Below are 16,888 nucleotides of genomic sequence, written 5' to 3' on the forward strand. Positions count from 1 at the left end.
TACATAAGTGCAATACATACATAAGTGGACTTTGTTGTTGTGTGCCTTCAAGTCATTTCTGACTTATGACAACCCTAAACTGGGGTTTTCTTGGCAAGATTTGTCCAGAGGAGGTTTGTCATGGCCTTCCTTTGAGGCTGGGAGCATATGCCTTGCATGTGTCACCCAGTGGGTTTCATGGCCAAAGTGAGAATCAAACCCTGGTCTCCAGAGTCATAGTCCAACACTCAAACCACTGTGCCATACTTGCTCTTAAGGTGGATTTACAACCTTACATTTAATTTCTAGGATGATGGCCTCTATCTGCGCATCAATGGATTGTAATCCTAGGGCCGCTCTATTTCTAAAACAGCACAAATTCCAAACTTGGAGAGTTGCAACAGCATCAGAGCAGTGTTGCAACTCTCCAAGATCCCTTGGAGGTCAGCTCCAAGATCCAGACTTGTTAGCCCTCTGAGCTGTTTAGCCTTTTATCTAATGTTGTCCATGAATTCCTTTTCACAGGTACGCACATGTACACGATTTATGGGGATGGAAGGCGTTAGCGCTAAGCCTTCTGCCAATAGGAATGTGTTGCAAGTGATAACCATTCACGTATTTAGCTTGTGAGTGGAGGCCATGAGGTCCCAGCTTGCCTCTGGTCGAAGGGTTGTGTCAAATACAAAAAACAAAGAAAACTCATAACACTCAATAAATCTAATGCTGCATATTAATAACTGGTTGAATGCATTTAAAGGACAAACATGACCAAAAATGGGGAAAAAAGTCTTGCAAAGTGAAAGTTTAGAAATAATGGCCAGTTATGTTTGCAAAAATAATGTTGTTGCCCCTTCACTGTCCCCAAAAGTAGCATGTTAGATGCAATGTGTTTTTCCTTGTAGTGCATTGCTTCTAAATTCTGGAAGACAGGACCACAGAGAGTATATCACTGAAGGCAGAAAGCTGAAGCTTTAGTAAATCAAATGCAATGTGAAATATTGGTGGTTTGCAAACCGGTTGGCCAATTTTGCTGCGGAGGAAGCAGAAGCTCTTACAAACTAGGCATTGCTCCATGCATGTAAATGACAAAGAGACGGGCATCATGCTCCTCTCATGCACCCTACTTCTCTGAAAGTTAGGAAGTTATACTTCTGTGTTACAGAGTAAGCCTCCTATGCTGGTAGATGACTGCAAGTGTGGACTATTTTTGCAATATATTGGTTCATAAATATACAGACTTCGGAGAAAGGAGGGAAGTAAACACATGAACTGGAAATAGTGGTTTCATCACAGTAGCAGCAATCTGTTCCCCAGCCCAGCATATCCTTGCCATTCATCCAACCCATATCTTATTATCCTGCTACGAGGGAGACGCTGTGTGGGCACAGGCCCTTCCTGCCGGGTTTTCGGTGAAGGACCAGACCAGGTTAGGTGGGCGGGGGGGTGTGTGGCCTTGGTACATAAGAACACCTTGTCTCTCACCAGGAACCACATCCGTCAAACTGCCTTTATCGAGTGTATTTACCTGACCCTGAGGGCTAGGGACAGTCTAGGGATTCTGTTGGTGTACCGGCCACCCCGTGCGCTAGCGGACTCCCTTAACGAGCTGACACAGTTGGTTGCGGAGCTGATGCTGGAAACACCCAGGCTGCTAGTCCTGGGTGACTTCAACATCCCCTTTGCAGCCAACTATGTTCCATCCGGTGCGGCTCGGGAATTCATGGATACTATGACGGCCATGGGCCTGTCCCAGCTGATTTTGGGTCCTACGCATTTTGCGGGTAATACACTGGATTTGGTTTTTTGTACGGATGCGGAAAATCCGTGGGCAGAAATAACTAATATTTCTCCCCTGTCATGGACAGATCATTTCCTCGTGGAGGCAAAAATCAAGGCCTCTACCCAGATCCCCCCCGGGGGTGGTGGACCTATTAGGATGGTCCACCCTCGAAGGCTGATGGAACCGAAAAGGTTCCAAGAAGCCTTAGAGGGGAACATGGTTGGTAATGACGGCGACTCTGTTGATGCCCTGACTGGTATCTGGAATACCGGTCTTTCTAGGGCTATACACAGTATCGCTCCCAAGCGCCCTCTCAGGCCCGCTTCCAAACGTAAGCCCTGGTATACGGAAGATCTCCGGGCAAGAAAGCGGGTCCTGCGACGGCTAGAGCACTGCTGGCGGAAACACCTACGCTTAGCCGACAAGGCTCTCCTAGACCGCCTTTTGGAGGACTATGGAGAGGCGATACGAGCAGCTAAGAATTCGTTCTACGGTGCTCGTGTCGCGTCCGCAGAGTCGCGTCCAGCAGAGTTGTTCAGGGTGGTTAGGGAGCTAACTCAGCTCCCTCCCACCCTGAACCAGATCCTTGAACCTTCTAAGGCCTGCTGCGACCAATTTAACAACTTCTTCGCGGATAAAACCTCTCGGATAAGCGAAGGTCTTAACGCCGGCATTAGGGCAGAACCAAGGGTAGAGGCATCCAGAGCCTCCGTGGACTCCATTAAACTGGATCAGTTTGAGTTGGTCAGTACTGATGATGTGGACAAGATCCTTGGAAGCGTTCGGAAGACAACCTGCTCTCTCGATCCCTGTCCCTCATGGCTAGCAGTGCAGGGGGGACCGGTGGTAACTTCGATGTTACACCGGATTATTAATACATCTTTGAGGGATGGGCAATTTCCATCCAGCTTGAAATTGGCCACTATAAAACCGCTGTTAAAAAAGCCCTCCCTCGACCCCCTGATACACAGTAATTATTGGCCAGTCTCGCTGCTACCATTTCTGGGGAAGGTGATCGAGAGGGTGGTTGCAATCCAGCTTCAATCGATCTTGGATGAAACGGATTATCTGGACCCATTTCAAACTGGCTTTCGGGCGGGTTACGGGGTTGAGACGGCCATGGTCGCCTTGGTCGATGATCTCCGTCTGGGCATCGACAGGGGAAGCGTGTCCCTGTTGGTGCTCTTGGACATCTCAGCGGCTTTCGATACCATAGACCATGGTATCCTTCTGAAGCGCCTGGCAGAGGTGGGAATCGGGGGCACTGCGCTCCAGTGGTTCCGGTCCTACCTCTCTGGGAGGTTCCAGATGGTGCAGCTGGGAGACGTGTGCTCCGATAAGAGGGCCCTTACATCTGGGGTCCCTCAAGGAGCCATTCTGTCTCCCATGCTTTTCAACATTTACATGAAACCGCTGGGAGAGATCATCCGGAGACATGGGGCGCGGGGTTATCAGTACGCTGATGACACCCAAATAGTCTTCTCTATGTCTCCGACTGATGCAGTGACTGAGGATGGCGTCTCTCTTCTCGTGGCCTGTCTGGAGTCGGTAATGGGCTGGATGAGGGAAAACCGACTCAGTCTGAATCCAGAGAAAACGGAGGTACTTGTGATAGGTTCCCCTGGTCCAGGAATGGCGGTGATTCCACCTGTCCTGAACAGGATCACGCTTCCTGTGAAGGACTCTGTGCGCAGTCTGGGGGTGCTTCTCGATTCGTCGCTTCACCTTACAGCTCAGGTGAATGCGACGGTCAAGAGCACCTGTTATCAGCTTCAGCTTATTCGCCAGCTGCGCCCATACCTGGCCCAGGGGGACCTTGAAACGGTAGTACATGCTCTGGTAACCTCTCGATTGGATTTCTGCAATGCGCTCTACATGGGGCAACCCTTGTACCAGACCCGGAAGCTACAGATGGTACAGAATATGGCAGCCAGACTGGTCACTGGCACTTCCAGGGCCAGTCATATTACACCTGTACTTAAAGATCTGCATTGGCTGCCCATTCGCTTCCGGGCGCAATACAAGGTGTTGGTTATAACCTATAAAGCCCTACATGGCTTGGGCCCAGGATACCTTGAGGACCGCCTCTCCCCATACATTCTGCCCCGCACCCTCAGAACATCTGGGCAGCAACTACTGAGGGTTCCAGGGGCTAGACTAGCCTCCACAACAAGGAGGTCATACTCCATCATCGCCCCGACCCTCTGGAATACGCTGCCCATAGAGCTCCGCTCGGCCACCTCCCTGGCCCAGTTCAAGAAGGAACTAAAAACCTTCCTGTTCTGTCTAGCATTCCCCGACACAAGCTCCAGCTAGTCTTCCCCCCTCTGACAGCAGTGGTAGCTGGTTGACGGGATTTTAATATTGGTTTTAACAGTTTTATTGTATTTGTATTGTTGTTATATTGTAATTGCTTTGCTTTATTGTGTTGATGTATTGTATTGTTTTTGATTTGCTGTGCACCGCCCTGATCACAGGAAGGGCGGTATACAAATAAAATATTTATTTATTATTATTATTATTATTAGAATCATGAACACTTTCTTCAACAAACACCTTCCCTCCTAACTTGCCATCACTTAGCCATAGTTGTTTTTATTACATCACATAGTGGCACACTGTTATGGGTCGTTGCATGCTTTCAAGATGTTTCCAACTTATGGTGACACTAAGGTGAACGTGTCGTGGAGTTTACTGGGGCTGAGAGTGTGTGACTCCCCCAGAAAAGTTGTGGTCAAGGGCTGATTTTTAAAATACAATTATTATTATTATTATTATTATTATTATTATTATTATTATTTACCACCTTTCTCCCAATACAGAGACTCAAGGCGATGAGCAAATGAGAGCAGATGGCATAAAAAGTACAGACAATGTAAGTTGGCTTTGTCCTTCATGGTGACCCTAAGAAGGAGAGATCTCCAAGATCTTGGATCCTTAACTGCCCTGCTCAGGCCTTGCAAACTTAAGTCTTCCTTGATTCAATGAATCAATCCATCTGTAATTCAGTCTTCTTCTTTTCCTGTTGCCTTCTACTTTACCCAGCATTTGGATTTTTCATTATTATCGTTGTTGTTGAGCCATAGACAGCAGCTCTGGTTTCTCATTCATCCCCCAAGGTGGATTTCATTTTGATAGTGTAATGCAAACAATGTCACATCACGACTTATGTAAGCCCTGGGTGGGATAATGCAGAATGACAGGGGCTTTTCTTACACACAAAACATGCCAAGGCGCTCCTAAGCACAACGCCTTGGTTGTCACGGCTGAGGTTATGTAAGGTGCTTGTTGCGTTGTTCTAGCAACATCAACAGTTGATGTCTTGGATTACTCCCTTTATTTGCAGTGAAGACTTGTGTCAGCAGGAAAGCCAGAAAGAGCAGGGAGTAGGGTTTCCTGATCTCGGGATCTAGACTTTCTTAGCCAGTCCTTAGGGGAGGAATCTCAGGACAGAAGTGTTGTCATGAAAGGTGTGTGTATTTGCATTTGTTAGACTGATGTTTTTATTTGAATGGTGTGTTCTGTGCAGCTGTGATCGATGCTGAATGCCTGGGGCAGACATAATAATAATAATAATAATAATAATAATAATAATAATAATAATAATTAATTATTATTAGAAACATAAATGAATTTTGGGTTTAGACTTGGATCCCATCTCCAAGATATCTCATTATGCATATGCAAATATAGTGGTCCATCCACATTCATTGGGGTTAGAGGTTGAAGTTTCTTCGTGATTGGGTGGGCTATAAATAAATCTTTATTATTTATTATTATTATATTATTATTGAAGTAAACCTGTGAATGTGGGAAAACTGCAAATAAAATAACATTATTATTTTTTAACCTAAGAGAACACTTCTCTAGGAATCTATAGGCCCTCCAGTGCAACTCTATGGTCAACATCTGCGAGAAGTCGGTCCATAGACTCATGCTGGAAGACCTACAAATGCCTAAAGAGATATTTTCTCTAGCAATGTCTAGGTTCTCCAACACAACTCCATGGTCAACGTCTGGCAGAAATGTGATTCCAGGCTGCATCAATAAGAATATAGTGTCTAGACTTAGGGAAGGAATGGTGCCATTTTATTGCACTTTGGTCAGACCAGACCTTACATACTATGCCCAGTTCTGGGCATCATGATTCAAATAGGATTTGGATAAGCTGAATGGTACCCAGAGGAAGGAGATCAAAATGGTGAATGGTATGGAAACCATATGAGAAGAAGCTTAGGGAGCTGGATATATTTAGCCTGGTGAAGAGAAGGTTAAGAGGTGATATGATAGCTCTGTTTAAATATTAGAAGGGATGTCACATTGAGGATGGAGCAAGCTTGTTTTCTGCTGCTCCAGAGAATAGGATACGAAGTAATGGATGCAAACTGCTGGAAAAGAGAATCCACTTCAACACTAGGAAGAACTTTCTGTTCAACGGCGAAAGACGCTCCTTGGAGTATTGTGAAGTCTCCTTCTTTGGAGGTTTTTAAACAGAGGGAGAGAGAAGAGAGAGCCTCGGAGGTTCACAATGAGCATGTCATCCTATCCCTAGGGATTCTGCGGAGATAAAATGTCCTGGGCACAAAGACAATAGCAGGCGTGCTCACGCTGCTTGTTTTATCCTTGCATTCCTGGCCCAGGGCCAGACAAGCCCCGTTTTCCAAACAAATGCTGGATTAGGTACAGATTCTCTTTTTAAAAAGGGAAAGAAAGACAAGAACTTGCTTAATTTGACTTTGGCATGTTTATAATAGGCTCATTATTGCACAGTAAAATGACCTTCTAAATCCTCTCCAGCTGGTTCTTATCATTCGCACCATTAGCAGCTATGGCTTTGGTGGCCCAGAGGTGGCAAGCTTGGTGCTGGGCTGCCCCCTGGCCTTACAGGGCTCTGTGGCCATGTTCTAGAAGAGTTCATTCCTGATGTTTCGCCAGCATCTGTGGCTGGCATCTTTAGAAAAGATACTGGCAAAATGTCAGGAATAAACTGTTTTAGAACATGGCCACAGAGCCCGAAAAACCCACAAAAACACTATGGATGCCAGCCATGAAAGCCTTCGACTTCACTTTCCAAATTCAGTTTTTAATTTGGTAAGATGAATGGCACACTCTCCTTCTCTCTCATTGCAATTGAGCTACTTTGAGAGACAATAACTACTATATGTCTGTCCTTTCCCTCTAATCTGGGGATGCAAGATGAAAGGAGGGACAGAAATCCTGTCTCTTTAATGGTTGTGCGTTTGCGTTGTGTGCCTTCAGGTCGTTTCTGACTTATGGTGACCCTAAGGTGAACCTATAATGGGGTTTTCTTGGCAAGATTTGATCAGAGTGGGTTTGTCATGGCCGTGTCTTGAGGCTGAGAGAATGTGACTTTCCCAAGGAGGCTTTCATGGCCAAGCTGGAATTGAACTATGGTCTCCGGAGTCGTAGTCCTGTGCTCAAACCACTACACCGCATGGTTGCGTAGAAGAGGGAATTTCAGCAAGTATTGCTTTCAGGGCAAATTGCATGCCTTTTATATACAACCTTTAAGGGGACAGGAGCCCTGTCCCTTATTTCACATGGCAATCCTCCTCTAATCCCAACCCTCAAATATACTTGTTCCTTTCTTTCTTCAAAGTACTGTTATGACCTGTAAAACCCTACTGGGCTTGGGTCCAGGGCTGAATCTGCGTGCAGAATTAATGTAGTTTGATACCGCTTTAAATGCCATGGCTCCATGCTATGGAATTCTGGGATTTGTCATTTTGTGAGATACTTAGCCTTCTCTGTCAGAGAGCTCAGAATATATATGCATCCCTGCCTTGCTTTTGCAGTGCTGAGATCCAGAGCAGCCATGTCAAAAGGAACTGGGCAAGATGTTTGTTGCCTGACAGATTAGACACCCTTGGATTAGGCTGCAATCTGTGGATTGGGAAAAAAAGAGTTACAAAATGGGGAACGGATGCTAAATAATGTCTCCTGCACCATATTTTGCAACCGCTAGCAAACTCTGCCATGGATTTTGGCACACCCTCAGGCTTCCCATTTTAGACATCAAATGGTAACAGAGGCGGCAATGAATGAATCAGGAAAGACTGGTTTTTTTACCTTGCGGGATTCGTGTTTTTGGTATCTCAGTGACGCTGGGGCTGGACTGGAAACTTTATGGGTGGAGGGTGGGGCCCACACCCTCCACTGCCATTGTAAAAATAAACACTCGTCCATTCTCACACCAAAGATTATTATTCTGGAGGCCCACAATAGGGGATCACTGTTGTTGGAAAGGCAAAAAAAAAGGCAGGGATGGGCAGGAGGGTTTGAATATTGGTCACTATAGAAAGGGTTTCTCTGGAGAAATATTTGCTCAAACAAGCATGGTGCAGGACTCAAGTCCCAAAGCCTGCAGCCACCTGAGTTTACTGACACTGAGTCCAGAATCCTGACCTTCCATGATAGTGTAAGACCATAAGAGAAGCTTAGTTGAATAAAACTAAAGACCTATCCAGTCTAGCATTATGTTGCCATTGTGACCAAGCAGAAGCTCTAAAGGTGAAGCCCATAAGTATGACACAAAGGTCCTACTAAGCATCTAGCTCCCACTGTGTCATGAAACTCATTGGGTGATTTTTGGCCGGTTACACTTTCTCAGTCTGACCCACGTCACCAAGTTGAAGCAATGGAAAGAATATCCACAAATCACTTTTCGAAACAGACTGCTTAGGAAGGCGACCTCCTTCTTTGGAGGTCTTTCAACAGAGGTTGGATGGGCATCGTTCAGGAGTGCTTTTAATTGTGTACTCTTGGAGGGCATGGGGTTGGATTTGATGGCCCTTGGCATCCCTTCCAAAAGTCCGTGCTTCTAATTGTGATGTTCTTGAAGACATTTTGACAATGGGAAGAAAACGGCTAAAGTTACCCATTGCTTCTTTTGAGAACATACTTGGCAAAGAACTGGATCTCCCACAAAGTTGTTGTAAGGGCTATTGTGAGGATAAGACAGCAACAATGAGAGTTGTGTGCAGAGCAAAGAGAAAGAAAGAAAGAAAGAAAGAAAGAAAGAAAGAAAGAGAATTCTGACATCCCAGCAGCATCTGACCATGTGGAGCTAATGAAACCGTATGTGCATTAATCATTTTGAACAGAAGGAGTGTAGTAGTGAGCAGGAAAACTGGATGATTCTTTACTTCCACCTAGTGGTAAAATGTCAGCACCATTTCCATCATGGATGTTCATGCGTCCCTGCCTCCGCCTGGTAGTTACGACTTCCCCACTCTTGCACCTTCGTATCACAGGTGTTTGCAACCAGAAGGAGTTGCCCATGACAGGCATCTTCATCTACCACTCACCCATGGACTCAAACCATCTTCAAGAGGAACATAACTTCTCCTGTGGAAGATAGAGTGAGCTTCTTTGCATTCAACGAGATAACCTTGAGTATTCCTTGCCTAAAAAACCCCTATGAAATTCAAAGTGTCACCATAGGTTGACGGGCGACTTGTAGGCATGCACACACACGAGAGATGCCAAGGACAAGAGAAGACCCAATATAGCTTAATGGAAATTGAGCATGCTTCATGAACATGGGAATGCTCAATGACTGCTGCTGGTGGTGGTAGTGGGGAATATAAAACAAGGAAGGAAAAATATCATTATGTGGGAAGGAGATGACATGGTGGTCTGGAACAATGACAAGGAGCACTCCGTGCTGTAGCATTTTAATGTTTTAATATTACCTGTTGCAACTCTTCAGAGTGCTACTATAACTTTGCCACAGGGCGGCAGCAAAGCATTACTAGTCCTTTCTCTCTTCCATCATGTTTGGATTGACTTCTGTGCACGTGGTTTCGTTAGCTCCAAATATTCATTAGTTTAAAGATAGAGAAAGATCTGTCAGTTCTGCTCCATTCTGTTAACCGCGCTTTCCAAAGAAACTGAAACGTAACGCTGTGGGTATGGGCGCTAAGTCCAAAGGTCACCCTTTTCTATATTTTCAACACTCATCTCCAACCTTGTGGTCACGTCAACAATTACCACATCTCAGTGATGTAAGAAAAGAAAACCAAAATGCAAAGGGATAAGATCCTTTCTGCTCCATCTCCTGATTTGTGAAGCTGTTGCTCTCAGTTCTCTTAAGATTATGGTTCCTCTCTTGGCTGCTCTTCCTTTCTATGCTGTTCTTTGCCTTACTTAAAATGTGGTTGCTCTTCTTGTTATCAGTGTGGCTTAAGAAGTGGAGGAAATCCCCTTGCCTATTCCCCTAAGGGGAAATGCTACAAATCTTGTACAAAAGATTGCCTTTATTCTCCTCCTTTTCTTTCTGCTGCTAGGGATGTAATCCATTCTTCTTGGGTGCTTAAAAACAACTACAGAACACGAAACAAAAAGGCCTCTAAGTATCCGCATAAAATAGGAGTGTAAACCATCATAAATTTCATTCCAGCATCCAAGAATGAATTTACTTTCGTTCTCTTTGCTGTGAGAAGCTTATCAAAAACCGTATAGTTTTCAAAAATTATTTGCAGTTCAAGATGTCGTCTGAACATTGTCTGAAAAACAAGCTGCATTTGCAAGTTTTTTCTACTTTCTGTTCAAGTTAACCCTGAATGTCATGTAAAAAACAACCCGCAAAAGCGGGTTGTTTTCACTTTAAATCTAGTTTCTGCCTCCATGTGATAAAGAGAAGAAACTCACAGAGTGGGCCAAGTAAACCTCCCATGGAAAGGAGTGTCATTTTCTGACACTTAAGAATCTCTCCTATGTCTTCTCCAAATGTGTCTGTGATGGTATTGGGACAAAGAAGAAGCTCTTTTCCAAGATCTTAAAACTAGAGCATGCTTATACAGGGAGATGCGGTCTTTCATAAGCCTAGACCCAAGATGTATAAGAATCTAAAGGTCATCTTACATATGATTGCTCAAGACTGCTGGAATGATCTCCTTTGGATGGTGTGATGAACGTTTGCAGAGAAACATTCAAGAGAACTGACATTTGCAAATGAAATACGCAATCGCTCATGGAACGGAGGGTGATAACTGTTTATGAACTGTTATAAGTAATTCTTACTTTTAAAAAAGTTTTAAATAATTCTTTTTTTATTTTAGAGTGCATATAGACAGGCTAAAATAAAGCTGCTTCGGGTCACTTTGGAGGTATGCTGTTTAAATGCTGCATGCGTCCTAAGAGGCCAGAAGCCATGCCAAAGCCATGCTCCAGTTCTAAGGACTGGAGCTCAGCTTTGGCGCAGTTTCCAGCCTCTTAGGACACATGCATCATTTAAACAGCGCAACTCCAAAGTGACCCGAAGCAGCTTTATTTTGGCCTGTCTGTACGGGCCCATCATTTGCAGCATTTTATCCAGGTGTACAAGCACACTAGCATTATACATATGGTAGTGGCTGAGAAATGAAATACAATTAATGGTGCTTCCACTGTGAAGACAGGGAAAACTACCTGCAAGAACAGAAGTGGAACCACACTTAGGATTTTGGTTTTTAATGCTAAGGTTCTTCTGGTTTTGGATTATCCTTTGGTGATTTTGCCCATCTGTGAGCAAGTGAAAAGTTTTCACATGGCACAGAAGAGGGGAGAGGGTACCATGTTTTCTCTGAATCAGGGGAACGTTTCTGTTTTTGATACGGAACTTCTGTTTTCAATGTTGCAGAAGTTTCTTTCTCTTCTTCTATTTGCTTCAAGCATTTCTAAAAATAGAACAAGAACCAAAAAAAATCCCTTGGCTGTTTGCTTTACAAAAGGGGAAATGCCCAGATCTTACGTAACAATGTACTGGTTAAACAATCGGCATCAGCACCATGTGGCACCGTGTGACATAGTTTTAGCTGCTGAAAAGCTTGTGCGGTCATAAGTTATTTCTGGATATTGCTTTTCTGGGGGGGATGAAGCGGGAAGGGGAATGGCTCTCTTAGGACCATGAGTTTGGAAAGTAATATATATTCTGTATTTTATTTGTGCACAAGGATAGTGATTCCCACTGGTGTACAAAAGAAAGAACACACAACCAAGTGCAGAGACACTGAAGATACTGGTTCTTCTTATGCCTTCTGTTGCTAGTCCAAAGAGAGCTTTCAAAAAATAAAGGAACAGTTGTAGCCAAATGGTACAAATATGGCACCAGTCCTTGGCACAGTAGAAGAAAAGACTGCCAGTTTCCCACGCTCCATCAGATAGCTTATAAAGCACCATTTTAGCACATTTTCATTCATTTTGACATCAGATGTCGATTAAATCCTGACAGTTATAAAATCAGAATAAATTATTTTATTATTACAAGTTCATTTCTCATCATAGAACTAGTTACTACATACAGGAAAGTGTTCAGAAACTCAGGTTTATGTTCTTCATTCACACAGAAGGAACTGCAGTATTCACATATCAAAGAAGTGCATGCTTTTATCCAAACAGGTTGTATTATTAAAATGTAAGTTGTTAAACCCTTGTCTGAAAAAGGCAGTGGAAACATAAACCTCTCACCAATATCAAGAGTGCTATCGGCATATACAGAAATCACTAGTTTCTGTGATAAGGAATAACTTAAAATGTCAAGAGTGTGCATGATTCTCATTAAAACATCTCGGCCTTACATTATCAGTCAGGACAATCATCACATTTTTGTTGCTTGCAAGCATTTCACATTTCAGCTTTTGCAATGAGATTGGTTTCTCAATAGGTCACTGGCTTTGTCGTGGAAAAAAAAATACACAGCCATTGCAAATATTTTAAATGGCATCCAAAGTTAGTTGTTCTTTTACACACACCTAACAGGTTTGAATCATGGAAAGTTATCATTGCACAACTTTTAAACCTACACTAACTGTGTAGTCTTCAACTTTCACTTGAAATGTGTGTTGTTTTGGTGGATACATCTGAGGAAGTAGACTGAAGTCTATGAAAGCTCATGCTGCCGAATTCCCCCCCCCCCCCCTTTCACTTAGTCTCAAAGGTGCTACAAGATCTCTACTAACCAACAGTTTTCTTTGGAGAACCTCCCTGCTGGGAGAACAGAAAAGCCAGCCATGCAGTGAATGCCACTCATATCAAAATTGTGACCATTTGAGATGGTGGCTCAATAAGTATATCCTGCCAGGCTTTCTACCTGAACCATTTATTTTTCACCCCAAAGCCTCTAGAAATGAGAATGGCTCCCTCTTCTTCTTGTTGTTCTTCTCTATCATCTTACAGACTAGCGTTCATTACAGTGGGTCCTTGGTATCCACTGGGGTTTTGTCCCAGGAGCCCCTGTGGATCACAAAATCCGCGGACGCTCAAGTCCCTTTAAATCCAATGGCGTAGTAAAACAGTGTCCCATATATAAAATGAAGGTCTGCTTTTGGGAATGTATGCTTTTAAAAGTATTTTCAAACTGTGGATACTTTGAAGGTGTGGATAAAAAATCTGTGGACCTGAAGGGCTGGCTGTTGCAGCTCTTGCCACAGACTCCACTGGCTTTGTCTATCAGTCGTCCTCATTCAGGTGCCGATATTTGAAGTGGACCACCAACATGGCGACGCCGGTGACAATGCAGGCCGACCCGCACACCAGGTAGGCGATGCCCAGGAAGGAATTCTTGCCCCCCATCCAAGAGAGGGTGCTTAAGATGACCGTCTTGGAGCCCTGGAAAGAGAGGACGGGGTAATTGTAGGTGATGTTGAGGTAGTAGGAGCCACGGGGCAGCCCCACGGAGAAATTCCCCTGGTGGATGCGGGAGTAGAGCTTCCGGAAAGTGGGCAAGGCGGCGGTGCGCATCCAGACGACAAAGTGCTCGTTGACAAAGCCCGTGTTGTTGGGGTTGCCTTTGCCCAAGTCGTAGATGGGGTTGGGCCAGAATGGGGGCTTGGCGGTGCCCTTGAAGGCCAAAGCCAGGCTCCCGTTGACCAGTTCTGGGTTCCGGAACATGACGTTGGTGTCGGTCCACCAGGAGATGCCCCTCTTGTCCAGGGGCACGGGGACCATGGTGCCGTCGCTCAGGATGCGGTGAAGGCTAAAGGTGTCATTGAAGAGGCTGTTGGCGATGGAGCCGCAGGGCGCGATGGGGTAGCCACTGGCATTATATTGGTAAGGCTGGCAGTCCATGATGGGGTTTTTGAGCGCCCTGGAGTAGCCGCTGAGCTGTTCATTGTCGCGGGAGATGCTGTACCGCCGGTTGTTCTGGTAGTAGTTGGACAACTGGTAGTAGAGGCAGACGGGGGCCGGGAAGTCCACCGCCAACTCGAAGCTTATCCCGCAGGCGCACGACCCATGGTGGAGGGGGTTGGCGCTGAGGTTGGCGCAGCGGGAGCAGTTGGAGGCACCTCCTCCGCTGGGGCTCCCGGTGTAGTCCAGGACCACCTCCTGGATGTTCTTGGAAGAGAAGAAGAGGCCCAAGCCGATGGCCAAGAAGGCCATCCCGAGGAGGATGAAGAGGGGCAGCACCGTCCCCGCCGAGAGCAAGGGCTGCCAAGCCGGGAGGCGCTGCTGGGTGAAGGCGGTGTTGTCCGGCTTGTTCTGGCCCGCGCTGGCCCCCTCGGGCGCAGGGCTGACGTCATAAGAGCCGGAGGCCATTTTGTCCGGAGAGGAAGCCAGCTCAAGGGCCAGAGCTGAGGAGGCCAGAAGAAGAAGCAAGGGGAGCTCGCTAGGAGGGCAAGGGGAGGGAAAGGCCTCCAGCCCCAGCCAGGTAAGCCTCACCTCAGCCAGGTAAGAAGAGGAGCAGGACTGATCCACCTGAGCCCCTCTGGTCTCACTCCAGGTGGCCACTGGCCCTTGGCCTCTCCTGGTCAAGGCTCAAAGGGGAGGGAAAGGCCTCTAGCCTCAGCCAGGTAAGACTCACCTCAGCCAGGTAAGAAGAGGAGCAAGAGCCACCCTGGGCCCCTCTGGCCTCACTCCAGGTGGCCACTGGCCCTTGGCTTTTCCTGGCCAAGGCTCAAAGGGGAGGGAAAGGCCTCCAGCCCCCGCCAGGTGAGCCCTTCAGGAGCCTCCCCTCAGCCAGGTAAGAAGAGGAGGAGCAGGAGACCCCCCTGGCTGCCTCCAAGCGCCAAATGGCGGCTGGAGGGCGAGGAGGCGGGCTCCTCCCTCGGCCAGGTAAGCAAGGTGTGGGCAGGTAAGGCAGCAGCCAGCCAGCCAGCGCCTCCGCTGCTCAGGCCCTTCTACCTGTTGTTGGGCCTCGTCCCGCCCTTTTCCTCTCAGGAGGAGAAAAGGAGGAGGAGGAGGAGGAAGATGGCCTGAAGGAGAGGCAGCAGCAGCTGCAAGAGGAGGAGGGGAAGGAGACATTATGGGCAGAGGAGGAGGAGAAGGAAAGGAGGAGAAGAAAAAGAAAAAAGAGAGAGGAGGAGGAGGAGAAAAAGGAAAGAGTGAGGAGGAGGGGAAGGAGGAGGTGAAGAAGAAAAAGGGGAAAAAGAAAAGAGAGAAGAGGAGGAGGAGGAGGAGATGAAGAAGAAAAAGAAGAAGGAAGGAGGAGAGACAGAGAGAAAAGAAGGAGGAGAGAATACAAAAGGAAGAAAGGGAGAGAGAAGGGGAGGAGAAGAAGAAGAAAAAGAAAAAGAAAAAAGAGAGAAGAGGAGGAGGAGGAGAAAAAGGAGGAGGAGGAGATGAAAAAGAGGGAGAGGAGAAAGAGGAGATGGTGATGAATGAACTGTCCTGGTTCAGTGCTAGGGAATCCTGGGAATTGAAGTTCATTGTGGCACCAGAGCTCTCTGACAGAGAAGGCTAAACGTCTCATAGTACTACAGTTCCCAGGATTCCCTAGCACTGAACCAGGACAGATGATGATGATAATGATGATGATGATGATTTTCTTATACCCAGCCTTTCTCCCAATATAGGGACTCAAGGCGGCGAACAAGTATAAAACAATACAATTTAAAAACAGTACAAAATATTAAAATACATGAATATAATTTTTTTAAAAAATTAAACAATTTTTAGGAGTAAACCAGTCCTAAATTAAAATATAATATGTTAAAATTAAAGTGGTCTCAAACTGGATGATTTCTGCAGTTGGTTTTGGACCTTTGGACTACCATCCCCATCATTGCCTAAGCAATGCCCATACTTGTTGGGGGTAAAGGAGTTGCAGTCCCATTTATCTCTGAGGAACTACAACACCCTGAACGATGTTTCTAAGGATTGTGCCTTACTTTATTTCCACGCTGACCCAGATTTTGAGTTGATTCGTCCGATCTTCGTGTTCTCTTTTTCCTCGCCACTCCCATCATAATAAGCATTACAAATTTCCTGTATAACTATTTTGTTTCTGTTGCATTGCATACACTCCTTTTCCTGCTTCACTAAACCCCGAAAGGAAAAAGAAACCCAACCCAATCAAATGCTTAAATGCTGGTGATGGGAGAGTCTCTTCCTTTATTGAAAACCATTGTGGTTAAATACTGAAAGAGAAACCTATTGGCTTTGGAGCATTTTATCACTGCTTGGAAAGCCCCTTAGCATCTCAACAGTACTTTTGGTCACTTCAAAATAAGCATAAGCAGAATCTAGTAGGGTCATGCTTAAGGTCCCTGTGGTCCAAGGAATGTGTCATCTGTAGCCCTTGCGATGCTATAGGACTCCATCATCTCTCAAAAACAGCTGTGCTGACTGGGGCAAATGGGAATTGCAGTCCAACAGCATCTGGAGAGCCAGAAGTTGCCTACCTTTAGCTGGTCCAACATCCCATTTCCCACAGTGGCCAACCAGATTCGAGGCCAAAGTCCCAGCTTCTGCCAACCTAGCAGTTCGAAAGCATGCAAATACAAGTAGATAGATATGGCAGATACCACTTTGGTGGGAAAGTAACAGCGTTTGGTGCAGTAATGCTGGCCACATGGCCACCAGAGCAGTCCTGGGGCAACACAGCCTCTTCACCTTAGATGAGCACCACCTCCTACTAGACATTCATGGCAAGGCACTACCTTTACCTTTATCATTGGATACTAAAGTTAGGATTGCCCATGTCATTGTATTTCCAATTTCTATGCATGGTTATGGTCTATACTGACTGACAGTGTCTCTCTAGTGTTTCACACCAATCAGCCAATACAACCTGAAAATGCCAACAACTCAGCCTGGGGTCAGAAGGATGGAGTCTGATACATCCAAAAGATTGGGTCTTAGCCATTCAGCACTTTTTCCCAGGGTTTTACTCATTACCACTGCTGCTAC

General features: G+C 45.8%; 1 protein-coding gene across 1 annotated transcript; it reads right to left on the bottom strand.

Moving 5' to 3' along the window:
* Nucleotides 1-12,000: 12,000 nt before the first annotated feature.
* Nucleotides 12,001-15,926, bottom strand: TMEM30B (transmembrane protein 30B). The gene is made up of 2 exons (XM_042438042.1): nt 15,868-15,926; nt 12,001-14,331 (listed from the first exon to the last, which is right to left on the bottom strand). The coding sequence occupies exon 2, from the start codon at nt 14,294-14,296 to the stop codon at nt 13,211-13,213; it is 1,086 nt and encodes a 361-aa protein (XP_042293976.1). The 5' UTR covers nt 14,297-14,331; nt 15,868-15,926; the 3' UTR covers nt 12,001-13,210.
* Nucleotides 15,927-16,888: the final 962 nt, after the last annotated feature.

This window comes from Sceloporus undulatus, chromosome 8 (genome assembly GCF_019175285.1).
Source record: "Sceloporus undulatus isolate JIND9_A2432 ecotype Alabama chromosome 8, SceUnd_v1.1, whole genome shotgun sequence".
NCBI lineage: Eukaryota > Metazoa > Chordata > Lepidosauria > Squamata > Phrynosomatidae > Sceloporus > Sceloporus undulatus.